The following is a 26,773-nucleotide window of genomic DNA, read 5'->3' on the forward strand; positions in this document are numbered from 1 at the left end:
TCCTTTGTCTTCGAGTATTCATGTTGAATCCTCTTGTTATTATACCATGCAAGAGCAGACATCAACTTGCATAAAATAGGTTGGGCTTGATCATCCATTACCTTGGAGGGTCATCGGGGCCTGGAATAGGTAGTAGAGGGCAGGATAGCAAGGGGGAATAGCAAATTTCATATCAATATAGTTTCCTGATCAAGACTGGATGGAGAACATGAATTCTTTAGTGGAAAAATGCCCTAAGATAGTTGCAGGTTATGTTATTTCAGTGTTTCATACCTCCCTTTCTGTTTCTTTTGTTTTGAAGTTTTGTAAACACTTTGGGAGAAGGATCTGTCATTCTGCAGGCTTTTAACTGAGATCAGGTTTATAGGATTTTATTAACAAAATGCACCAGTAAGGGAAACTGTTGTATATCATATGTGCATGGTTGAAAGTAATGATTTATAACCTTATAATAAGGGATTTCATGGCAGGTGATGGTCCCCAGGATTGATGGTGGTTGAAGCTATTGGATGGTGATGTGAGACTCCTAAATTCTAACAGAATAGTGTTTGGTACAGGTGGGTGGTATGCTGTAAGAAAAATGTGGTCCAAAATATTATAAGGACTGGATTCTGCACCTAATAAATAAATACACCACTACATATATGATGCAAGCTAGGAGAAATATTAAATCCAGATTTTTTTTTTTTTAAGTTAAAAGTATACATTTTCTGATTCAGAGCACTGGTTTGTAAATCTTGAAATATGTCATAGAAAAAAAGAGCTGCATGTGCATATTTTGTGTTACTATCAAAACTGAAAATTTAAATTAACCAGCTGCATAGTTTCTTCTTTAAAATTCAGAATATTTCCCAAGTCTGCTCTTGGTCCTGTATTTACTGTTCTAATCAGGTTTATCATTCTGAAATGTTGCAGTTGCCCTTTTTTCCCAGGTTCATTGGTTTCATATCTAGATGCTTTACTATACATGCTTTTTGCATTGATGTTATTTCTGAACAACTTAACATCAAGAATATACAGAAGGCCACAAAACCAATATATAACAGCTTTTTAAAAGAAGTTTCTTACATTTGGCCCAACATCTCTTCTATTACTTTTCTCCCTCCTTTTCGTTTGCATTCCCCTTTTAAGCCCCTGCAGGTTGAGATTTATATTACAGGAACAGAATGTGCTGTACCTTAGGGTTCCATTCCATCTGTCTTTACTGCGATCCATTCCAGGTTTTGACTCTCTCAATCTAGAGCTGGTAAAATAATAGATTTCCTTGACTTCAGCTCAGTCCACTTTCTTGTCTTTTAATATGCAGCCTAAAGTTTTGGAAGCCAAGTCACTGTAAAATCTTAATCAAATACGGGTATTCATTTGAACCCTCTGACGGGTCTTTTAACCTGGTCTCTTTCCCCAAACCCTCTTGTTAATTTTCAGGGGCAGCGCTGCCCTCACCTTGAAAATCCATGTCACTCTTTGAGCATTACAGTTTGTGTTCAGCAAATGGATCGTTGCCTTATGTTCAAACTCCACATCAGTTTGCACTGTTAAAAATTTCTCATCCTGCCCCTCCCCCGCCCAGCCCTGTATGAGTGTGGGGAGAGGAGGCAGGTTGAAAAATCCTGGTTGGAGGGGGGGGAAGGAACTTAGTCCCCAAAGGAAGGCAAGGCTGGCAGCTGCTGTTGCCCAATGAGCGAAGAGTCGAACACATTCCATGTTACTTGCTCATTAGTCTGGTCTTTCCCAGCAAGATGAGAAGCATATTGGGGGAAAAAAAAGAAAGAATTAAGCCTCAGAATTCTAGTCAGGAAGAAAGGAAATGCACAAAACAAACCATTGGAAACAGCATTATCCGAAGCTCAGCACTTTGCCATACACCCCCCCACCCCACCCCCACCTAAAGTATTTTGGGTTAGGACATAATCCAAGAGATCCTGGACTCCATTCCACATTTTGTAAGTCACTCTCTTCTAAATAATAGATGGCTCTCCTCAGTGCTGCTGCTATCTCAGAATGCTGTGCCTTTGAGTAAAAAAAAAAAAAACACCCCAGCACTCTCCTAAGTATACCTCTCTAGTTTTCTTCCTTCTCTACCCTCCCTCCACCCCACCTCGCTCCTGTTCATAACCTCCTTTAATACTATATTTTCCCCTCCTCTTGTTTTCAGGGTTAGAAGAATTTATTTCTGAAATGTTGCCCTATTCCTAGTAAGGATTCCATGCCATGTTTGCAGCCTGGTTAGGGGCCAGGGATAAGTGTGTGTGTGTGTGTGTGTGTGTGTGTGTGTGTGTGTGTGTGTGTGTGTGTGTAAGGGCTTGTGCATGTCCCTCTGCCCACACTGAAGGAGGGAGGGAGGAGTGTCTGTTCCGATCCTGTTTCCATGTCAACAATTCAGTCCACATTTGCCATCACACATTTGGCAAAATGTGTTTTAAACAGAGAAACCCTATTCCTCTCTTTTTTAGCACCCTAATCTAGACCAGGTTTCCTAAACTGCCTTGATGCTGTGTTAAGTGGCAGGACCACTTTCATGAAACTCAACTTTAATAGGAGCCAACCTAGTGGTGGTGGCCTGTATTGCCATCTGGGAGTCACAAGCTAACTGAACTGTGGTATCACAGCAAGCAGGAGCTGGCATTGCTCTGGAGGCCATGTGCTCAGTATCCAATGAAAGGAGAGGAGAACGAAGTGCCTTGCATTCAGACCTGGCTGTCCTAAGAAAGGAGGGGCCAATATCTTTTGCATCTGCTCTTAAGCTGCTGGCTTTCCCACTCAAATTGCCTGAAGTATTTCTAAACTCCCTTTTACCCAAAATCCAATTTGCACAAGTTTTTAATAATGTACATCTGCAAAAGCAAAAATACAGCCCACCAAAGCCAAAAATAAATCTTGAAAGGTACAAATCATCCCGCATTCAGCCTGGGACTGGTACCTTGGAAAACCATAATCAGTGTCAATTCTTGGTCTTCAGTGATGGGTCAGGACAGCTAATTATAGCCTGATGTCCTTCTGTTTCAGGTACTTTGGACTCTTGTGTCTTACAAAAACATCTCAATAGTCATGTTCACAGGGGCTTATTGGCCTGTAGTGGACGGATCTGGATAGATTGTTTATTTTGTGTAGCTGGATTATCGTACAACCCAGTGGTGGGATTCAAATTTGTTTACTACCGGTTCTGTGGGCGTGGCTTGGGTGTGGCATAATATAGCTTGGTGGGCGTGGCAGTGGAAAGACACTATAAACTCTCCATTCCCACCCCACTCTTTGGGGAAGGTTACTGCGAAATCCCATTCTCTCCCCAACCTACTAACTTGCTTTCCAGCTCCGTTCTCCTGTGCAGGGCAACCAAAGAAGACCCAGCCAATCAGCTGGGACTCAATGGGAGGCAGAGAAGAGATGGGGGCAGGGCCAGTCAGAAGCGGGATTTGCTGGTTCTCCAAACTACTCAAAATTTCCGCTACCGGTTCTCCAGAACTGGTTAGAACCTGCTGAATGCCACCTCTGAACCTGATCTAAGTTAAGCTACCATACATACCCATATATTGACCACGTAGTTCCAAGATACATATTTAGGTTGAAGCTAAGCCCTGTAAATTATGTTTAATGCCATCAAAGTAGAAATTGTGAATACAGAAGTAACTGCATCAAGAACTTATTGTCAGTGAGTTCATGAAGTAATGACCATAGTTAACAAACCTATGTGTGAATTCATACAACACAGAGACAAAAAAAAAATATCCCGATTTAGCATGTTGTAAGAATCTAGTTCAAAGGTCTCCAAACTTGGCAACTTTAAGACTTGTGGACTTCTGGGAGTTGAAGTCCACAAGTCTTAAAAGTTGCCAAGTTTGGGGACCCCTGATCTAGTTAATACAAAGCAAGTGCAAATGTCCCCACCCCCCCAAAAAAACCCACTAATGCTTCAGAGTGTGTATGACCGTATCATTTGCCTCAGTTCTTTAAAGCAGTCACATGCTCTACTGGGATTTGGGTGCTTGTAATTGTGGATCAGTGAATGCCCTTCTAGCTCTGCATCAGTGCTGCACACATACTAAGGTGCCCACCTGGCAGGACGTAGACATTGCTGCTGTCTCTTGACAACTCTTATTCCGAGGTGCCAGGTCTCTGAACTTGGTGGTAATATATAGCTAGTTTTACAGGCTCTTGTCAATACATGACATCAAAATTCCTGTTCCATCATATATTTTTTCCTGGAATTGTCTCGCTAGTTGAGTCTGGAGAAACAGAAGCTTATAGCTGAATATCAGGCAAGAGTTAACTTTCCCAAAATGGAAAGGATGGTCTTATATCAAACTGGACCAAGTTGCTCCATACTTACCAATATTATCCTAGCAAGTTAGCTTCCCAAGGTTTCCTATAATCCTATTTTCCCTAATGTGGGATGAGTTTGCCTAGCTTCCCATACAACACATGGATTAACCATGATTTGCTAAGTAAGTCACAGCTGGGTCTACAATCCCTTCTTGGCTATAAACCATACCAAGCCCAAATCAAATAAACCATATTATGCCGTAGCACCCAGCCTTTGTGTGCAAATCATGTGCTTTGACACTGAACCCCAGTCCTTGCTGGATTAATAATTTGGGAAGTGCCATTGTCTGCAGATGGAGGAATGCCCCAGGAAGGAAGGAACAGCCTGTTCCTCAGGTTGGTAAGGTATTGCTTGAAAAATAAGTCCTGAGGGAAGTAAGAATTACTAATTGTAGGATTTCAAGTGCAAAAAAATTGAACAAAAGATTAACCAGTTATTTGTTTACAGCCTATAAAAAGAAATTAAAGATAATATGGATAAAGCTTTGAGGGAGTTGAGTAGAATACAACTTTTACATTCTAGAATGTGATGGAAATCTTGCATCCCTTGATAGCTTATCTAAAGAATGAAGAAGGAAAGGGGACATTGAGAAAGATCTGAATCTATTAACATTTAAACAAGACTACAAAATATAGACTTAGGGAGTGTCAGTAGATAACCAAGCCCACTTACTTGAAGAAATATAAAAGAAAACAGAGTTCTGTAGCATTTATAGTTCTGATTAGAGTGGTATGATTGTTGGTTTGTCAGCTGAAACAACTATTAATGCTATCATGGCAATTCTCAGTAAGTTTGGTAATATTACTTTCGTTCTGAAGGTGGGCTCATCTCCTAATTTTCTTCTGGATAGTAATTTTATTTTGATACCTGTGTCATCCCACCATTATATCTTTTAAGTTTCTTAATTCTCCATTACCACCAATTTTCCAGCGTACTCAACTGTGAGCCTCTGGCTGACCCACTGCTGCCAGCAAGGCATTTCTTATAGGGTGCACAAGTGTTCAAGGGATGTATAGCATTGGCAAGCTCCTTATGACATCACTGGAGCAAAGCAGTACATCTCCTCCAATCCCCATGACAATGGTTATATATATATTACCATCAAAGATCTTAAGACTGCCTGGTCCTGAACAACAATTGCTGGGGAATAAGAGTAGGAAGGGAGTGTTGCCTTTAAGTCGTGCTTATGAATGGGCATCTAGTGAGGGGCAACATTGTAGAAAACGATGATGGGCACTGTAGGGCCTTGGTCTGATCTACCAATTCTCTTAAGTTCTTATCATTTTATGCCACTTCTACATACACAGTACTTTGTTGTCGCCCTCAAGTGTGTTTGCATGCATGTGTATGAAATCAAGAGTTTTGAAAAGTCAAGTCAAAAACCTTGTCTAGTCCATTTGTGTATGCCTTCCCAATGTTGTCTTGGTATTTTCAAATCTTACAGTTTACATATTTGCATGAAATGATTGGATTGGGCAGGTGGAAGAGATAATTTTGCTTGAATATAATTGGGCTGTTAATTTGACACAACCACAAAGCAAATGAGAACTTAGGAAATTGTTTTGTGTATGTGGTCTGTTGTGTTCACCTCTGGGCTACTAAAATCAAAATGGAAAGTCCTTCAGGGTTGCAATTCAAACCTGACATTTAAAAGGAATCAAGTTACAAAATTTTTGTTCATAAAGAAGATAATGGGTACAAGAACAAACATCTGGAATTACTTGCACAGGCCATAGTTTTTCAGGCATGTGGCTAATAAAATGTGATTCATAAATGGAATAGTTAGGAATTATAAAAAATGAAATAGGCCAATGAATGTTAAGATAGAATGAAAGATATAATGGGATAAGACCTATTAGGTGGGTGGATTTAATTTGGGAAACTTAAAAGATATTGGTTTCATGTTTACTGTATTTGGTAGTTTAAGTGGAATTTGCATATCAGCACGATTAAACATGATATGTGTGTTGCCTTTTTCGTTTGTGGCACCAGTATGCTTGCTAGAATGATTGGAATTTTTGTTTTATTAATTGTAAATTTTAAATCTGTATATTTCTTCTATTCATCACAGAGGCTGTGTTCATATAATGTGCTAGCCTGTGAATCAATGAACCTTGGTGGACTGAATGCCTAGTTTGTGGAAACCAAGGCAATCAGACCCAACTTCTTTTTAGGTTTGCATGTTGCTGCAAGTTCAGCCAAAATCTGGACTTTGCATATAAGTCACCTAATAAAGAGATGTGGAGGCGCAGGGTCCTGCTTCAGCCCAAGGGTACACATTCGGGCATCAAACACCAGCTGAGTACACATGGACCTCATGTTGCTTCTGGCATTACACATGAGTTTGTCATTCTTCTGTTGTCCTCTGGACCCCCGCATTGGTCAGATGGAAGAAACTTAGGCTGCACGAGGCATGCTCCCTGCAGCATTAAGGGTAGTCACAAGAAATGTAAATTAATTTCTTGGTGTGTTTACTTGAATTAAAACCTTGACCATTGTTCCCTAAGATCCGTTTGCAGAATACACTGAACCACATACACTGGGAGTTAACATTTTTGGGCTGGCACTATTGGTGTGAACTTGGCCCCCTATGATTAATTGACGTTCACTCTGTCTTGCGAATTATACAAACGAACACCAGTGGCCAGAAAGGTATTACTTGCACTACTCAAATCCATCCTCTTTTGAACATGCTGGGGAACTGCACGCCTGCCGCCTTTTTTGAAGAAACAGTGCCACCCATCACCCGGTTTTCCCAAGTTATTACAGTGAGCATCACAAGTAGAGTGAACTTTCCCACTCCTCCTCCATCCAGCAGGGCTGTAGTTGAAGTTTTGATCTATTCTGGCAGTTCATCTCTCCGGCCTTTATGCGGCGTCTCTTAATCCCTCCTGCCCTTAAAGCTACCAAGTCCTGGACTTTCCTAGCGACAGGAGGCTTTGTGCGCTTTGCAAAAAAAAAGAGAGCAAGCGGCTGCCGCTTCCCTCGGGGGGTTACTGGGAGCGGGCGGGCCCGGAGCTGCCTCCGCTCTCCTCCGAAGGGAAGGTTCCCCTGGTCCATCTTGGCTGTTTTGTCAGCAGCGAAGCTTCCTTTTGTGGCTTCGAAAAGCTGGAGTTCGGCTCCTCCGCCGTTATTCCGTAACAGGTTTTGCGAGCGGCCGACGGCTGTTCGCTTCCAGCTTCAGCCGTGCTGAGTTGAAGGCGTCCAGGGCCTGGCAGCTCCTCCTTTGTGAGGGGGGAGGGGAAGGGCGCTCCGCTCCGCGCCAGATTCCACTCCGGGTTTGGCAAGTTGCCGCGGCGCTGGGTAAAATGGCAGTGCTGAGCCTCGTGTCGGAGTGAGCAGGACTCGGCGGACTTGAGTCGGAAGCCGCCGCCACTCGGCTCGCCTCGGTCTCGCCTCTCGGCCCGGCTCCGCGCAAGGGGCTCTGTCCGGCGTCTCCTCGCCCGCTGTGCCCCCCCCCTTCCCTTTCTCCTCTCCCCCACCGGGAGCCCCGTCCTGCTCCCCTCCCCCTTTCCTCCTCCTCCTCCTCCTCCTCTCCCCTTTCTTCGCCGGCTGCAACTGAGCGAGGAGGCACCGCGGGGCCAGGCCCCTCGCACCCGCGTCCAGCCCGCCGCGCCGGGGGAGGAATGAGACCCCGTTGTCCCGCGGAGCCCGCCGCCGCTTGAGCGGGGAGGACGACGACGACGAGGAGGAGGAGGAGGAGGAGAAGAGCGGTGAGGCCTTGTGCCGGCCGGCCGGCCAGGCGGGGAGTAGGTCGGGCGGGGGTGGGTGGGCTGGCTGGCTGGGGAGGGGGATCATGGCCGCTCAGGTGGCCCCCGCCGCCAGCAGCTTGGGTGCCCCGGCTCCGTCCGAGCTGAAGAAAGCGGAGGCGCAGCAGCGGGATTGTTCGTCGGAGGAGGCGGGGGGCGAGGCGGCGGAGCGCGGCGGCGAGAAGCAGTCGGAAAGTGAAGGTCCCCCGGGAAAGGAACTGCAGGACGGGGCCGAGAGCAATGGCGGGGGCGCCGGAGCCGAGCCCGACCTGAAGAGCCCCAACGGGAACCCGGGCCCTAGGCCCGTCGCCACCCTGAACAATAACCTCCCGGAGCCGCCCGGTAGTGGTAGCGGCGGCGGCGGCAGTAGCAACAGCAGCGACGGGGTGGGGACGCCGCAGCCACAGCAGCAGCAGCAACCGCCGCCCCCGACTCATCCGGCCGCCTTAGCCCCGCCAGCCTACGGGTTCGGGCAACCCTACGGTCGAGGCGCCCAGGCGGCTGCGGCCGTCGTCGCGGCCGCTGCTTTCCACCAACATGGCGGACAACAAAGCCCTGGCATGGCAGCGCTGCAGAGCGGGGGCCTGGAGCAGCCGTACTCGGGGCCCACGGGGCCCCCCCAGGGGCCGCCCCCTCCCCAGAACTCGCATGGCGTCGGCAGCGCGGAGCACGGCTTCCCCAACCACCAGTACAACAACTACTACCCCGCCGCCGGGCGCAGCGCCGGCGCCTACCCGCCTCCCCCTCAGGCCTACGCCCTGAGTTCCCCCCGGGGAAACGCTCAAAGCCCCGCTCAAGCCGGGGCGAAACCGCCGGCCTCGGTTTTCCAGCAGCAGCGGTTTGGGGCCATGGGGCCCTCGGCCGGCGGCGCAGGAGGTGGCAGCGTCGGGGGCCCAACCCCGCAACCCACGTCGACCCCCACCCTCAACCAGCTGCTCACTTCCCCTAGCTCGACCAGGGGCTATCAAGGGTACCCCGGGGCCGATTACGGGAGCGGCCCCCAGGATGGCGGAGCGACGGCCAAGGCCCCGGCCGCACCGGACATTGCTTCTCAGTACAGCGGGGCCACCGGCCAGGGCTGGGCGGCAGCCGGCCCGACAAGCCAACAAAGGAGCCACCACGCGCCCATGAGCCCCGGGAGCAGCAGCGCCGCCGGGGGACAGTCGCTCGCCAGGAGCCAACAGGTAAAACTCGGGCACGGGGGAAGGGGGTGCCGGGGCGCCCCTGGGCCGTCGGCCGGGGGTCGGCTGGAGAAGGCCGAGAGCGAAAGCAGGAGGGGAGCCTGCCGCTTTGCGGGGCTGGGGGGCGCTTCCGTGGGGCCGGGCTCGTCTGGGCTTTCCCAGGCCCACATCGCTAGTGAGCTGCCATTGTCTGCCTCTCTTTCCTCTGTCTCTAAAATGGCTGCCTCTCTGCCTTCCCTTCCTCCCTTCTCCAGCCTTAGTGGCAGGTCTTTCTGAGAGGGCCCTTCTGTTCGGTTGTTACCCTTCCTCGCCGCGAGCCTGTCGGGGGGTTCCTGGGGGTTGGGGGAGGCAAGGCTGGCCGCCGCCACCTCTGGGGGAAGGAGGGGTGGGGTGGCAAAAAATAGCTCCCTGTTGCTGCCTTGGGGGGGGAAAAAAAAGAGGGTGTGCGGAGCGGCTCGGGGTTGGCGAAGTCGGCGGGGCTCTGCTCTCTGCCATCTCCCTCTTCTCCCCCCTTGGGGTGGCTCGGCTTGAGCGGCCTGCGAGGTGCCAGGGGGTAAGAAGAGGGCAAGGGACCTCCTTGGACACTCTCCCCTTGTCCAGGCTGGACGGAGCCATTTTCTGGATAACCTTTTTTGATCACCAGGTGCCTTCAGCTTTTGCCTGGTAGTGCTGGTAAACAGTTCAGTGATTGGAGTAGTAAGTGCAGATTGCTTTGGTTTGGGATTTGAATTATGGAGGTAAAATCCTTCTGTCAAAGCCAGGAGACAGTTGGTCTTAGGTTGACATCCTATCTGTGATCTGATTGGCTCCCCATCTCCTGCTCTTGGCCATTTATAATTGCCTCTGATGTAATGGTACAACAATCCTGATGAGCTCATAAACTTTTACACTCTGCTTTTCCTACCAGCCCTAGCCCAGCGCATCCCTGCCACTTTTGGCTTTTTTTTATTTTTATTTTTTTATTATTATTTGGATTCCACACAGCTGAAATTGGCTGTGACCTTGAGGAGGTTCAGCAGGAGCAGATCCACAGACCGCCTGCCCTAGATGCATTGTGCTTTGAAACAAAAGAGGCAGAGGTGCATTTTGTGCTAGCACGAATTTATTTTGCTGGTTAAGCCTGAAGTCGATTCTGTGGACACAATACTGTGTGTCGTGTAATTTTCCTCCTGTCAAACAAATTCATTTATTTCCTTTCTGTGACTCCTGGAGAATAAGTGATTCTTTTCAAGTTTGATACAGCTCCTGTTTCCAACAGGACCTGACCTTTTTCATCTTGAATCACTGGCTGCACAAACAAATACAATAATTATAATTCAGTATTTTCAAAATTCATATTGCTTAAACAGTACATTTTATTCTACAAGGCAAATAAAATTATTTTCTTGAAAGAGAAAGTTGAATCTCTGCTTTAGTGTAGGGACATTTAATAAAAATGTTATGTGTAATAACAGAAATTGGGGGAGTGATAGTTCAGTTTACCTTAATTATAACTGGAATTTGTAGTTTTATTTTTGAAATGTAAGTAATAAACACTTATGTATTAAGCTGTATTGTTGATCCAGTATTTGCTATAGGTTAGTCTATTAAAAGGTAAACGTTTCATTTATCTGCTGAGTTCTTAATACTTTAGACTGTTCATCACTGTTTGTCATACTTTAATTTGATAGTTTTGCACTAGGAGCAAAAAGAGATTACTTGAAGTTTATTTCTTAAAAATGTATGGATATATTATTATAAAAATTCTCCATTTAAATATACCATTTTATGCAATGTTGCCAGCATACCTACTGCTGTAGTATAATAATCTGTTAAATGGGCTTACAATTCTAGGAAGATGATAGACAGGAGGAGAATAGGACAAATAGAAAAAATAAGCTTACTGTGTCATTAATTCTTCTGAAGTAGAACTGAATTTTTTTTTCCAAATTTGATTCAACTTGGAGCATATTGTAATAATTCTGTGTATTTAGGTGAAACTGCACAGATTTCTTAGAGCTGCTTAATACGCTGAAAGTCAGGTATACTCATCAGAGAGCTATAATTGGTCTTGGTAACCTGAAATACCTAGGTAATGTATGTTTGCATTACACTTCACACTTGTGAAGATGCTCACCACACAGCAGGTGTTAACTTAAAAATTCAAAATGCTTTCCATATTGGTTCACATATGTTTTTGCTGCAAAAACCAATCACTCTTTAGCATTTTTGCATTTCATTATGAGCAGAGCAAATTATCTTATTGAAAAGTTTATGACAACTATTAGGAGAAAGTATATGCAAATTAAACTAGGTTATGTATATGAGAATACCTCCTTTAGGGATAATGAAACACACTATAAAATACATTATTTTTCACATTTCTATACAGGCCATTTCTAAGAGGGACATACTAAGATGGTATGTAAATAAAAATGATTTTTTAATTCAAGTAATTGATATGCATGTCAGCATATTGAAACTGAGGAGGAGGGATTGGATTAGGATTAGATTCAGATTCAGACCACACATTCCCACAATTCCATCAAGAGTTGAAAAATAAAGATAAGAGTAACATTTTTAAAGTTATATTTATTTGTAAGGCTTAACTTTAATATTTATCTTCAGTAATCCCAAGTGATAAATGACTGGGAAGTTTAAAAAGGAATGCTAATACAAAAAAGAAGAAATGAAATAGATTAATTCCTGTTTTCATATGGCATTGCGTTGCATAATTTGTTTGGTTCCCATTGCTAGATCTGACCTAGAGACTTAGAAGAATGTCTGATTAACTTGGCAGTATTTGTGGTTACTCATTAGTTTATCTGTCTCATGTTAAAGAAACCAAGATCACTACCTTTATATGCAGTTACTATAGAAGCATTACACAGTTTAATGACTGTTGTGTGGGGCAAGGGAGGCTAGAATAGACTTAACAGTAATTAACAAAACTCTAAAAACATAATTCAAAAAAATTGGCTTAACGTGTATTAATTGTAATGTACAAATTGTGGTTTATAGTTTAGTAGAATGCATGAATCCAATCTGCCTAGGTTTATTTTTCACATTTATCTCTAAAGTGCTTGGTTCTTGGTTTACTAAAAGTAGCGGTTGTGGTTTATAACCTGGTGAATGGCTTGGGCTTTAGTTTATTCTCAGAGTATGATGTCTCAATGCAGTGTCCGAACCTAGTCTGAATGCTTACTTACTCCTTCCATCACATGATGGAAGTATCAATATCAGTAACGAAAGCAGACAGGGCCAAATTTAGAACTCTAGAATTGTAGAGTTCTTGATCAATTCTTGCATGGTTTTCACTGAAGTTGTAGGGCATCTAGAAAAAATAATTTTGGAATGAGTAGTTAATACAAGCAGTTCTGTAGCAGGTCATATCTCATAACTTTTTAAATAGCATTTCATAAACAGAGTTTACAAAACTGGCTATTAGCTTAGAATTCATTTAAAGTGAAGCTTTAATAAAACATGCATTTTAGACTCAATACTTGTTCTGTATTACTAGTGTTGAGGCTAAATTTAATAAGGGAAACATGGAAATGTTTAAAAGTGAATTGAATGAAATTGGTACTAAGTGTGCCTATACTATTGATAAGCACTGATTCTTTAGAATTAGAAATTAGTGTCTGAAATGAGAATAGGAATTTATTGAGGTTTTGGTATTTGGTTACATAGACTGCCAGAAGAGTAATAACTTTGGTATAACTTTTGCATTTAAAGTTTGAAGATTCTCAGAATTGGTCTGCATTGATAGATACTTGGCTTTTGACTAATAAACATATAATAACCACATATTATAGATCATAGTCTTATTTGGGTATTACTAGGCCCTATGATTCTAAGGCCATGTAACCAAAATGTTACTGTATTTCATTGGAAAAATGGGTTTCCATAATTTTAATGCTTTACATATTTTTGAGCCTATCTTCACAAAGACTGAAGAGGGTAAACTATGGCACAAGCACTGATGATTCCTTGTTGCCTTTGAGAAAACTTCAGGTTGGTGTCTGGAAAAACCATAGACCAGAGTTGTACCTGTGCTAAAACATTACTGGGGATTATCTTGAAAGCTGTGTATGACTTGCATTTGGACTTCCTGAATGAACACAGTGCCCTGTGCACACCTGCCAATATCCACTTATTGAGATCATTTGAGGAAGTTTACTGTGACTTGAAAACAAGCCTTCTCTATTGCTAGCTCAGTTCTTTGGAATGCATGCTTTGCTGAGTTAAAAGGAGCCGACCTCTTCGTTGGCCTTTTAAAAAGCATGCACACCATCTAAACAAGTTTGTAATTACTGATATTCTTTTAAGTATTGCTTTAAATTGTTTTAATATCTTAGATTTTAATTTTGATTTTAAATGGAAATTGCCAAGAGACCTTAGTGTATTTACTAAATATCTGGGTCAGGAAAATTATATGAGATTCTGAATGCTAGAACAAGGCTTTTAGAAACCTTGTATCATTGAAGTCTTGTTGATTAAAATATACAAACTGAACACAGGGCTATATAGGGACTCCAAAAGTTTGACTTGTAATATTCTGTGACCTTTAAAAGCTGGCAGCCTGATTTGGTTTTTAATGTGCCATAAGTGACCAAGGAGTAATAATTTATATTTAACTTTCCCTTAATTGTGAAAATGAAATAATTTCATTTTTTTGTCCTAACTCCATCCACTTTATTATATGTGTCCCCTTCTGAACACGCCTGGAAAATGTTGACTATTCTTGCCATAGACCATTCCTTTTATATAGGAGAAGGGTTTTACTAATAAGATATTGAAAAAATATGATTGTAGAAATTCCATGGGTTAACATGACTTTGATTCTGTACAGTGCTTGGGACAATCTTAACTGTGTCAAAAGTGAAAATACTGTAAATTTGGAAAGTTGCATTTAAATGAATACTTCATTCACATATAGCCATATAATCTTTCACTGACATTCTTAAACTCAGTTCTAGATTCATGACAACGTATGATTAATTTTGGCTCAGCCTAATACGTGAAATTAGCTCGTGTGATTTCTAAATTTTAAACTGACAGGTAACTCATTTCTCAGTCAAAAGCTACAATTTTTCAGAATAATTTGCTGGTGGGGCTGAAAGAAACCATGGCTGTAGCCAGAGCTAGAAGTATTGTTTGAGTAGCCTTAGTTCTCATAGCTAAAGCTAGGGAAAGGAAAGAACAGTTATCAGAGATGTGAACTGACCTCTTGCACTGATGTTTTTGCCCACATGTCTAGCATTTTATATGAAACAGGTCACTGTGGTTGAACATGGTTCAGTTAAAGCCTATTGGCTTAGTGATATATATGGGTCCAAGCAACATTTCATTACTACAGACACCTTTTAAGTTGTCTTTTGCTGTTTGTTACATCTATACTCTTCATTTTTTTTTAGTTTTAACTGTAACTCATTTTAAGTTATTATACAGGGAAACGGAGATGTACGTTACAAATGAAGTCATGATTTGAACAAATGCCATTTTATAGACCCATATTAGAGGAGCTTTTGAAACTGGAAAAAAACCCCACACTTTGACATTGATTTGTATGAGCTGTATTGTCATATCTGAATTCTCAGATAAGAGATTGAGCTGTTGTGCTTCACTTCAAACTGCTGTGCCATGAAGGTAGGAACCAGTTTAGGGAGCTAAGTACTTGAATGGTAGGCTGGAATCTTAAGCCATGGAAACAGTTCTTATCTGTGGTTAGAAAAATACGGCTTGGCACGATTTCTGGTCATCACAGTGATTATTCTGAGTTCATTAGAAAAATTGAAAACCATTTCTTCTAAATTGATTGAAACATTGTAGATGTAGAAGTTGACATTGGTGCAGAAATACTTTTCTTTAAAAAGATAGGGCTGTTTTTTAACTTCCCCTTTGTTCCATGTTCATGTTACACTTTCCTTATATATTAAGTTTTTCTTGTTGTGAAGACAAGATGCTCCTATGTGAGAGTTCATAAGAAAAGTAGAAGGTTTATGTTGCTTGTCCTGGAATTAAATCTTAAAAATAACATGCTATATATTAAAATGTATTCTGTAATGTTATTGTCTTGCACATGCTGATTTTTTTGCTTAGTGCAGGCTGTTCCCTTCCGTGTGTTAATTTATATAGTAAGTCTTATCATAATATGTCAAGGCTCTTCATTGAATTATCTACTGAGGAGCCAATGGGACAGTTGCTTTATGAACCATTTCTGATCTGACTCTCCTGCCAATTTTCTAAGCTAATCAGTCTCCACTGTCATTTAATCTTTTTTTAAAGTTTAATGTCAATGGTAATGTTATAATAGTTCATTCACAAATTGTGACTGGTGCTGAGAGATCTCCCTGGCATCAGAAGTTCTTAAATTTGTTGGAGAAAGGGGAGGGGGGGAAACCTTTTTGTATTTTCAAACCACTTGAATTCAAATTAGAACATGAGGGGTTTTTTTTACTTGTAGAGAGCAACAGCCTTAAGCACTTTGAAGTCATGTTTCACAGTTGCCTGTCCATCAGAAACAAGGCATTTTGTAAAATAATTTAATAATTGTAAACATAAAGAATAAGGAGGCCAGAAAACTAATTTCAGTTACCCCTACAGATTACTATTACCTGAATTTTGTTATCTCAACAAATGCCTTGTAGAAGAAGTCATTGTTTCTTCTATCAGTCATTTGGTGATGAATATGTTATCCCATAAAACCTGAATTGGATAGATTTAACTATAATTTGCCTTTATTCATGATTCAAGCCAGAATCTGTTGTCACTGGTACAGGCAAAACAACTTTAAGAAGAGGAAGAAAACATTCTTTTCAACCATATCTGGGATTAAACGGGAGAGAATACGATGTGTACTGGATTAATACTTCACTCAAGACTTGTGTTAGAATTGGAATGGAAACAGAGTGTCACTTATTTTCAAAACAAGAAATTCATATCAAACCTTTAAGATAAGATTGTTGCATACTGACACGTGGAGGAAACCACTTTATTAAACACACTATTTGCAAGATGAATAAGTAGCATTTCTTGGTGGGTATAAGGATGCTATCTATAAACTGGAAGATAATTTTTTTAAAGTCACTTTAAAGCCTTGGGGTTATTATTTTTTTTGAAAGGATAAAAAGTACACTTCTAGGCTCTACCCCCACCAAATAAATTGCACTGCTTTTAAAGTTCATTCTGATTTGTGGGAATGAAATGAGGAACTCCTAAGGTTAGTTTTTAAAATTATAACAGCAAGTCTGAGAATAGCCTGTTGCCACATTCAGTCTAATCTGTGTCCCCATCTTCGTGTTTGAATTCTGAAAGGTACAGTTAAAGGTAGTCCTCAACTTACAATCACAATTGAGCCCCAAATTTCTGTTGCTAAATGAGACAGTTGCTGAGTGAGTTTTATCCCATTTTATGACCTTTCTTGCCACAGTTGTCACTGCACTTATTGAGTTAATAACATGGTTGTTAAGCGACTCTCACTTCCCCACTGACTTTGCATGTCAGAAGATCGCGAAAGGTGATCACATGACCCTCAGATACTGCGATCATCATAAATATGAGTCAGTTGCCCAGTGTCAGAATTTTGATCATGTGATCATGGTGCTGCAATGGTTGTAAGTGTGAAAAATGGGTCATCAGTCACTTTCAGTGCCATTGTAACTTTGGATAGTCACTAAACAAACTGCTGTAAGTTGAGGACTACATCTATTTAAAAATCTTTTATAGAGCCATCAGTTTGAATGGGATTCTATTCATTTTGCAGATAGAGATGTATTTAATATAATGTAGTGTATTCCACTAAACATGCTGTTAAGTTTTGATGAATGATGATCTTGGGCTAAGTGCTAATATTACATGTTTTGGGAACTATTTAAATTTGTTTGTCTTTCTGTTTTTACTTTCTGATCGATACTGCCCAATCATTATCTTATTCCACTTTGTGTATTAATTATAAGAAAATGTAATTGTTGAGTTCCACATTGACTCTATCTGTATGTGAAACTCATTAATGGTAATTGTGCTTTTCATATGCTATTAAAACTGAGGTGGAGGAAGGGAGATAAACTCAGGTTTATTTTTAAATAATAGAATAGTCACTATACATGACTATACAAATCTATATTGTTTTTATTTAAAAGTTGTTTCCTGTATTCTAGTGCAATTCACAAAAATGTCATATAAGGACCTATAAAATGGTAATTAAAAATAGAAAGGCAGCAATAGGAACCAATAATATGTAATTTCAGAAGAAGCAGCACTGCCATATTGTTCTAGCTATTTAACTGAGATGGAAAAAACTAACTTCCTAACTAAAATGTTAGTTAGACCCCTTCAGGGCCAGATGACACTTAGGTACCAGGTGTTATAATTGAGAAGGCTGCTTTCCAACTCTTTCTCCTCAAGAGTTAGGCCCTTGTAAAATGGCCTTCAACAATACGCTAAATACATGAGCAAAATCATGTAGATTAATAGGTTTTCTTTGACATCTGGATCTGGGTCATATGATGATTAAGACCCATGTTCTGCATTGTTCCTAAATATGCATTGGAAGCTTCTGCAGCTTGTTTATACCTTTTAGATTGCTCCATAAGGCTACTTCTAATTAATAGTTTAATCTGTGTTTCTCAACGTGGCGACTTGAAGGTGAGTAGAGACTGAAACTCCCAGAATTCTTCAACCAGCTGTTGAAGTTGAGGGTTGATTTGAAGTCCATCCATCTTTAAGTGGCCAAGATTGAAAAACACTGGCTTATATAATGTATCAGCCAATATTTAAAGACAGTTTTCCAACAAACACAACTTTCTCTAAAATACACAGTACACTTATTTAGTTTTGCATATAATGGTAGTTTAGTACTATTTATTTAGAAGAAAATAGGTAGATCTACCAAAAAGGGGAAAAGATGTTTTGTGTCATCAGTGATGTACAGTGATACAATGACAACAAAATGAAACAGCCCGTCTAAACTATGAGTCTGCTAAAAGGAAATGCCGTGCCATTCAGAACAGGATGAATATTATAATTTTAATTTCCTTGTGTCCTGAAAACTTGTAGCTGTTAAGAGGAAAGCCAAGACACACTAGGTGTTAAGATACACATACTGCATTCTACAAGGAGCTTAATAACTTGTTATTGGTAAATATACATATTTACTATTCTGAAATTGTTGAACTTCAGGAGTGAGTCAACGTAGCTAAAAGGCACCAAATACAACAGGAAGTATGACAAGTTTGGGGAAACTTGAAGGTTTTCAGAAGTGAGAAAATAAATCCCTGTGCTGCGTAAAACTCTGAATAGCACAGTGAGCATGTTCAATTGCCACATGTTGCTGGGTAGCTAAAAACAAAAAAAAAGTTTTTAGGATATAAACTATTCTCATTTCTTTAGAGTAGCAAGGCAGCTGATTAATGGCCTTAATTTCTGATAATTCAAATTGCTGCTATATGGGAGATGGAATCTTAAAACTTTCAGCAGGTTGAAATGCATCATTTTCCCCATAGACATGTTCTTTTCAAACCAATGTTTGAAATGTTTTCAGCACTACATAGAGTTAACTTTAAACATCAGGTTGAATAAAATTATTATTTTGGCCTTTTTGCCCAGGAAAGCTTTTTCTGTGCCTTGCTTCTTTGGCATAGCCCGTCTACATAAGAGAAACTAGAAATTCAGAGGCTTGAATTTTCCAGTATGATAAAAGGAGTCTGTGCAATTGTTGAGACAGAAGCTCAGTCTTTGATTCCTAGCCTTATGCTTAACTACAAGGTTATTCCTTCCCTCTGAGGAGCACTCCTTTCTTTCTTTATGCTCACTGTGTTTAAAGTAATAGTGCCCAAACTTGCCTTGGGAGGCACACCGAGGGAGGAAAACGTACCAACAGGGCTGGAACAGGAAGAACTGCTTCTCTGGGGATTAATATATTGCTTGCTGAAAAAAGGTATAAGTGATCTGCCCATGTGATATAATTAGGCATGGTTGGAGAAGGATTCATATTTCCCTGTGCACCTGGGCTTGCAGGTCTTGGCATTGCTCAGCAATTTTGCAATGCAACCTCAGCAGCAAATCACTTTTCTAGAATAGAACAGGACAATTTTTTTAAAAAAAAATCTGGCCTTTCAGAAAGAGATTTGTCAATACAGTTACCTACTTAGTATCCCAATTTCTTTGACTTTTAATCATTGAATGGTTTTTGTAGGGTTAGTTTGTTTTAGCAGTTGTACCTGTTTCCTGTCTCTTGCATTTGCTGGGGAATCTGGCAATAGTCCTAGGAGCTGAGTCTGACCCTAACAATGGTCTCCTTGCAGATTGTCTCTGTACCTTGCTGGTGACTGTGTCCAGAAAGTCTAGAGCAAAAAAGTGGGTTGTGAATACTGTTCTGTTCAATTACCAGGGCGCATAAGCACTAACAATGAAAAACAAAGAGGGTTGCATTCTTTTTACTCAGTGAAAGTAGATTTTAAACTTCCTGTTTACTTCTAATTGGATAGATTAAAAAAAAAACCCAGAATCTTTTATCTGAGAATAGGCATGTGTGTTGCATACTGATTTTTTTCTTTACAACTTCATTTCAGTGTCACGTTGCATTAAGATACCATTCATGAATTTCAATTTGAGGCTCAGTACATACACCCCACTTTAACACTACCCTTCATTTGAAGAGTAAAGCTGTCAGCCTAAAAGCAAATCCCATTTGAATTCATTATGACTGAAGCAATGAATTAAGACACAAATGTCCCAAGTGTCCCAGAAACCAGGTGCTACAAGGGTTCAGGGCAGCAGATCAGTATTTTCCAATGATACAAACGCTTGTCAGTTCAGACCATAAGCAATTTGTCTATTTAGAAAGAGCAAACACAAATAGTGGTGGGAGATCATAGAGCCAGTAGGAAATGTTGGGGAGAGACAGGTCTGCATTCTCCAATGAGCTGGTAATAATTAATGACACAGTTCAGTGATAATGTTATAATGTGATTCACTTGGGGTTTCTTGGTTTAACATAAGCAAACTCATACATGATGGCCTGGTCTTATGTGTGAGTTGGGCCACTGAGGCTTGCTCAGCGAACTCTGGTAAGAAGTCTCGGTTTAGTATTACACATAAATGTCAATAATTGATTTCATCATCCATTGCATAGCACATGATAAAGCCTATAAAAAGCTATATGGGTTGTTTAAATATTCCTATCACCCAGTTATATATTTTCTCATCAAATTCTATTCCTTTCTCTCTCTCAATTCCTGACTTTCATGCTTGGCTCACCCAGCATTCTTATAATTAAGATGTTTAAATGAGGAAAATGAGAGAACAGAAAAAACAATGAACTAAAATGTATAAAACGTTAAAAAGAAAATTGCTATAGACATTAAAGATGGAGGAGGCCTGCTGACCTGATTTATTTATTAGATTTATAACCTGCCTTATCATTTGGAAACCTAAGAAAGCCTATGTAGTGCTCTTTCCTTTCAGTAGAGCTCAATGGAAGTGTATGGAGGGAGTGATTAACTCAGGGACACAAGAGAGCTTTGAGAGTGGACTGGTACCGGCGTCATGTCTTGCCAGCACTGCTATGCTATACAGTCTTGGGGATGTCAAAGAGGAATGGAAGCAACTTCCAGTGGAGGTAGTGGGTCAGTCATCAGTAACTGACTTTAAATATGCTTGGCATAAATACATATCCATCACTTGTCAAATAATAATTATTATTAATATTATTATTAATAACAACAACAATAAATAAATAAATAAATAAATAAATAAAAAGCAAACTCCGAGGACAGACTCAATGGACCACTAGGTCTTTTTCTTCTGTTTTCTATGTTTCTGTACCATTTATTGGCTTTGTAAACACAATTACACTCAGTGGTGAACATCAAGAACTACCATGAATTTAGCTGCATTTATTTTGCCCTGATTTCCAATTCAGTTCAAATAATTACGAAGGTTTTACTTAGAGGAATATACTTACATTCACCAAAACAAAAACCCAAGCTCTGGTTCTAGTTTAAATGATTTTTCAATTATATTTTGTTTAGTAACTGTTAAAAGATGTGTTTGTGATACTCTAAACTTGTCTGGAATGCTTGAGACTGATCCTGGGAATTGGTCCTGCCCACCCAGTCCAAGAAATTCCCTGAAAAATGTGGTCCTAAATACACCCAGAAGTGATGGCTGAAGGAATTTATTGCCTCCCTATCAGTTGATCCAAGTATATAGTAGAAAGTGCTGGCCATGCAGCGGTCTTCTTTAATATTCATCTGTAAGTTATGTTTCATGAATTACTATTAATGTTCTTCCAAATGACTGCAGGACTCTATCCTGAAGAGCTGAGAGAAAGAAAACTGGAATGTATTAACCTGACGTAAATAATTAAACAGGAATACCCAGCAAAGGCTGTATTTCTACATAATGGGGTTTTAACTATTGAAAGTAAGTTTCTTTTAAACAATCAATATGGCAAATATTTCCAATGTTGTCTCTCTCTGGCTTTTCACTCAGTGATGATCATGCCAGACTGCATTGAGCAATTGTCCTGGGTAAAATGCTTTATTGTTCCTGTCTTGTCCATCCCCGACTTGGGTCACTTTTTTCATTTTACAGATCAGATTAGTTGAGTTCATAACCGCTGTGGGATTTAAATGAAAAATACGTGAACAATGCAGGTCTTGGGCTGTTAGTTAACTGGCAACCATTGGCTGCATGGGGTTTAGAGAACACTTTTGTTTAACGATTCTCTTTCGTGATTTACAGTGAGATAAGAAACCTGAAGATACTATTGTGTTTTTTCTGCTAGCTCTTTTGAAAATGGGGATTGGGGGTCTTCAATCCCACCTTCTCTTTCCCCTCTACCAAAAGAAAACTACCAGGTAGAAAGCCAGGGTAGATAGAAACCACAATTTTCTCTTCTTGTTTTTGGCCTTTGCATTTCCATGGTGTGTATTGAGAAAGGGAAGTCTTTCCTTGCATAGCACAGAAGTCAAACGACCTCCAGTGGAAGAACTGTTCACTTTCTTTCTCCATTTGCAATTAATTGGTGGGGCTTCTCCACTGAGCAGATGAGTTTTTAAATTATTATGAAGGGGGCAGTGGCTGTTCGTAAATTGGAAGCCATTCTCCTCTATGGCTTATTTTTCTGCCTACTATAGCATGTAGCCTTTATGCATGTTCTTCTCTTTCATGGAACACAATCCATAATTTAAAAAAAAGATCACCTCTGGTTTAAAAGGAGATCTACTCTGCAGTGGCTCCCCTATCTTTGAAATATGCTACGAATTTTTTTTAAAAAAGAACTGCACCACTTAGGGCCCCCTTATTTTTGGCAGCACTCTAATGCAGAGGTCTCCAACCTTGGCAATTTTAAGCCTGGCGGACTTGAACTCCCAGAATTCTCCCGCCAGCAAAGTTGGCTGGGGAATTCTGGGAATTGAAGTCTGCTTGGTTTAAAGTTGCCATGGTTGGAGACCTCTGCTCTAATGATTTCTCATTTGTAATATTTTAGAAAAGGATATTTGTTTTAATTGGTATTTTTACCAATTTCCTACTGGTGTCATTTTTTTTGATATTTGCTAATCTTTTCATGTTATTCAATAAGTTGCTTTGGAATAGTATTCAAAAGAAGATGCCTTAAGCCTATTTGAAAAAAATACAATGCAACATCAATTGAACAGTAATTGTTATCGGGACCAGGTTGGAGATTGATTTGAATCTTGTTTAATTTCCAGATGATTAGTAAGACTTGACAGGGATTTCTAGCACACAAATATTTATCAGTAGCATCAAAAATATTAACCTAACACAGAGCATGGACCCAGCCAGTAGATTTGCTGCTCAACATGAAAAGTCATGGATTCTGAAGATGGTTGTTTAAGTGGTAGTAGCTAAGTAAACCATGGATGCTTCTTCCACAAATTCACTATGAAATGGGGAATTGGGAATTTTGTTCCACAGGAAGTAAGCTAGTACTGAAGCTATGATTTATTCTTGGCTTTAGATCTCTGGCTTGTTTGGGAAAGAGGCAACAAGGATTGGGCTTGCATTTCACAATGGAGAATTTATCATTGGTTTATTCAATTGCTGTCATGGGCAGTAGATTAGCTGCTCCTTCACAGTAATTCAGAATTACAGCCTATTGTGATGTGTGAACATGGCGATTTTCTTAACTCTGTTAAGTTGAGAGTTCATTGTTCTGTTTTGTTGCAGAAGTTGGAAATAATTACTGTTCTTTGGTGTCCCGTGATTACAGTTGTAGAAAGTGAACTGATTTCAAAACACTGCGTATGTGGTATTTAATTCCATGTCAATATAATGTTTACACCACACTTTTTCTTTCATAAGGAAGCCAAAGAAAAAAACAACAAATGAAATGTGGGAACATGAAAGCTATCTAACAAACTCTTACAGTGAAATATGATTTAAAATATAATTAAAGTTTCTCTTTTGCTATTTTGAAATCTGTGACGTGGTGAATTGAAAGGATACATCCTTCTAGATTTTAGTGCTTGTCAGTTCTCCTGAAATACTGTAATAAGTAATCAGAATAAAAAAAATTGAAGTGTCTTACTTCTTCAGGAACTTGCATCCTTGCAAGCAGCTGATACAATAGCAATTCAGAATTCTATTTAGGAAAAAAAGAACAATCATCACATTTCCATTTGAAATCCACATTAAACTCCCTTGGTAATTTTAGGCATTTTTTTGGCTTTTACTCCTCCCAACTTGTAATGGCCTTTTATCTCTATGGCATAATAAATATTGAAATAAGGCAGTGTTTCTCAAACTTGGCAGCTTGAAGATGCTATGCTTGCTGGGGCATTCTGGGAGTTGAAGTCCACACATCTTCAAGCTGGCAAGATTGAGAAACATAGTAATAAAGCATCTATACCTTTTAAAGTCCACTATATTGGGAGTTAATGGCTCTGATGCAGTGGTGGGCTTCAAATTTTTTTACTACCGGTTTTGTGGGCATGGCTTGGTGGGCATGGTGGGAAGGATACTGTAAAATCCCCAGTCAGAGGTGGTATTTACCGGTTCTCCGAACTTCTCAAAATGTCTGCTACTGGTTCTCCAGAACTGGTCAAAACCTGCTGAATGACACCTCTGCTCTGATGCAATACCGTTCAGAAGACTTGCCTTTTTCTGACACTGCCCACTTCCCTTTTGTATATTAACTGACTCAAGCTAACGAGGGATGAGCAGATGTGAGTTCCTACAACTGAATATGGCTCCATAAAACCCTTTGATAATCCCAGATTCAGCTCCGAATACAACTGTTGAATATTAGTAAGATAGATTTCTTTGTTCTGAGATGGCAAACATTAAATAAAAAAAAATGTCTGTGGCATAAGGTTTTAAGATTAACAGGTTTTTAAAAAGCAGAAGGCAAAACTCTCAAAGCCACCATGTCCATCTTGTGCTCTCTTAGCCATCCCCAAAATCAGAAGTACATTCCTCAACCTTCGAAAGATTGTCTATCCCATCATTAAAGTGTACCTAAGATGCAGGGAGTTCTCAGAAAGCATTCGTTTAGTGACCGTTCAAAGTTATAATGGTGGTAAAAAAAAAAATTGACTTACAGCTAGTCCTTGTACTCACCACCATTGCAGCATCCCCATGGGATCAAAATTTGGCTGCTTGGCAACCACATATATTGACAAAGGTTGCAGTGTCCTGTCCTCATGTGATTGCCATTTGTAACCTTTCCCGTTGGTTTCCAGCATCCAAAGTCAACAGAGAAAGTCGGACTCGCTTAAATGACCATGCGATTCACTTAACTGCAGTGGTTTGCTTAACCATGGCAACAAAATTGTAAAATTGGGCATAACTCACTTAGCAACGGAAATTCTGGTCTTAATTGATATGAATTGAGGACTGTCTGTAATGCAGAGGCTAGATACATGCATAAGCCAAAATTTCCTTATTTGTGCCGCAGTGTTGTGTAAATTTAGCCACGATACATGACAAGTAAGCAAACCATGGCTCCACATGAAGAGGAATTAGAGCCAGGTGAAGTGGAAGGTGGGGAGTATCAGAACCGAAATATGTCAGTCTTGTCTCTTTCATACTCGCCACCAATGCATACCATTCAATCAGTGGTGGGATTCAACTGGTGTAACAACCAGTTCGGTGAGCGTGCGAGCAGCATTTGAAAACCCCCCATTTTCAGTGATAAAACCTACCTTCTCTACTGCAACCGCAGTGAATAAAGCAGCTGATACACGGCAATTCATTGTGCTGCGCGAATCAGCTGGGCTGCAAAACATGGAAATATAGGATAGACTAGGGCAGGGACAGGTGGGCGGGGCCAACTAACCACCCGGTTCACCCAAACCGGTCCGTACCAACTGAATCCCAGTCCTGCATTCAAACATATTGCTATTAAATGATACAGTTAGTCCTCGACTTAACAACAGTTCCAACAGCATTGCGAAAAGACTTATGACTATTCTTCACGCTTACGACCATTGTGGCATCGCCATAGTCACATGATCAAAATTCAGACACTATGCGACTGACTCAGATTTATGACAGTTGCAGTGTCCTGGGGTCATATTAATCACTTTTTGCAATCTGACAAGCAAAGTCAATGGGGAAGCCGGGTTAATTAACAACTGTGTCACTAATGTAACAACTGCAATGATTCACTTAACAACTATGTCATAAAAGGGGCCAAAACTCACTTAAATCTCTCACTTAACAGAACATTTGGGCTCAATTGTGCTTGTAAGTTGAGGACTACTGTACAATTCAAAATGTCTGAAAAATCAGTGAGGAAGCTGTGCTCTGTTCTGAAACTCTTTTTATAATAACTGTAGTTGGGTTTACCACCTGGTATTACGGTTTCTTGCTATACTTGTTCTTAAACTGTACTGAAAGGTTTTCAGGAATGTCTGTTCCTCCTTTCCCCATCCCATTGGCTTAATATGAATTTCTGTATCTACTCATCTGCAGCCAGGAATCTCAATTTTTCCCTCTCTTTCTTCCCACCCTCACCAGCTAAACAAACTCGGGTGTTTTTAACTTTGCTTTTTATAAGCAGTTCAATTAATCCAACTGGCCTACATGATTTGAGCTTTTGCTATATCCTGCCATATTAAGGAATAGGAAAAGGGGGAAAAAGATGCTAGTTTATCTCCATCCTTCCAATCACTATTAGGGGATAACCTCCCAAGAATAGTATATTCTAAGATTTTAGGGTACTGGACTGAAACCAGTTTTGATTTGGTATTGCTTGTTACACTAACTAACCAACTGGAGATATAATTCCCCCTCGCCCCTGTTAGTCATTAGGAATTTTGTAATAGAGTATATTTGAGCCATGATATGTAAAATAGTTGGGACTTCAGTGGGCAGTAAAGATTTAATTTCAAGGCAGTGAAGTCTATGAGGCTGTTTTTTTTTAATTATAAAGACTTTTTATATGTAAATATACATTCCATTATTCTTACCAATTAGTTACTTGCCTGGTTTAGAGGTGAGTTAAGTCTGGCCAGGGACAGGATGCAAAATGGAGGAACTCTAAATAGAACCTTAACCAGTAAATGTCCTCT

The 26,773-nt window shown here is 40.6% G+C and overlaps 1 protein-coding gene across 1 annotated transcript in view; it reads left to right on the forward strand.

Moving 5' to 3' along the window:
- Positions 1-7,902: 7,902 nt before the first annotated feature.
- The window catches only part of ARID1A (AT-rich interaction domain 1A), a 90,788-nt gene continuing 71,917 nt past the window's right edge, over positions 7,903-26,773 (forward strand). The window contains exon 1 of the mRNA XM_026702545.2: positions 7,903-9,254. Coding sequence (XP_026558330.2) covers positions 8,118-9,254 — 1,137 coding nt within the window. The 5' untranslated portion in view covers positions 7,903-8,117. The remainder of the gene's footprint in view (positions 9,255-26,773) is intronic.

This window comes from Pseudonaja textilis, chromosome 10, assembly GCF_049901715.1.
Source record: "Pseudonaja textilis isolate UNSWEBS1 chromosome 10, rPseTex1.2, whole genome shotgun sequence".
Classification (NCBI taxonomy): domain Eukaryota; kingdom Metazoa; phylum Chordata; class Lepidosauria; order Squamata; family Elapidae; genus Pseudonaja; species Pseudonaja textilis.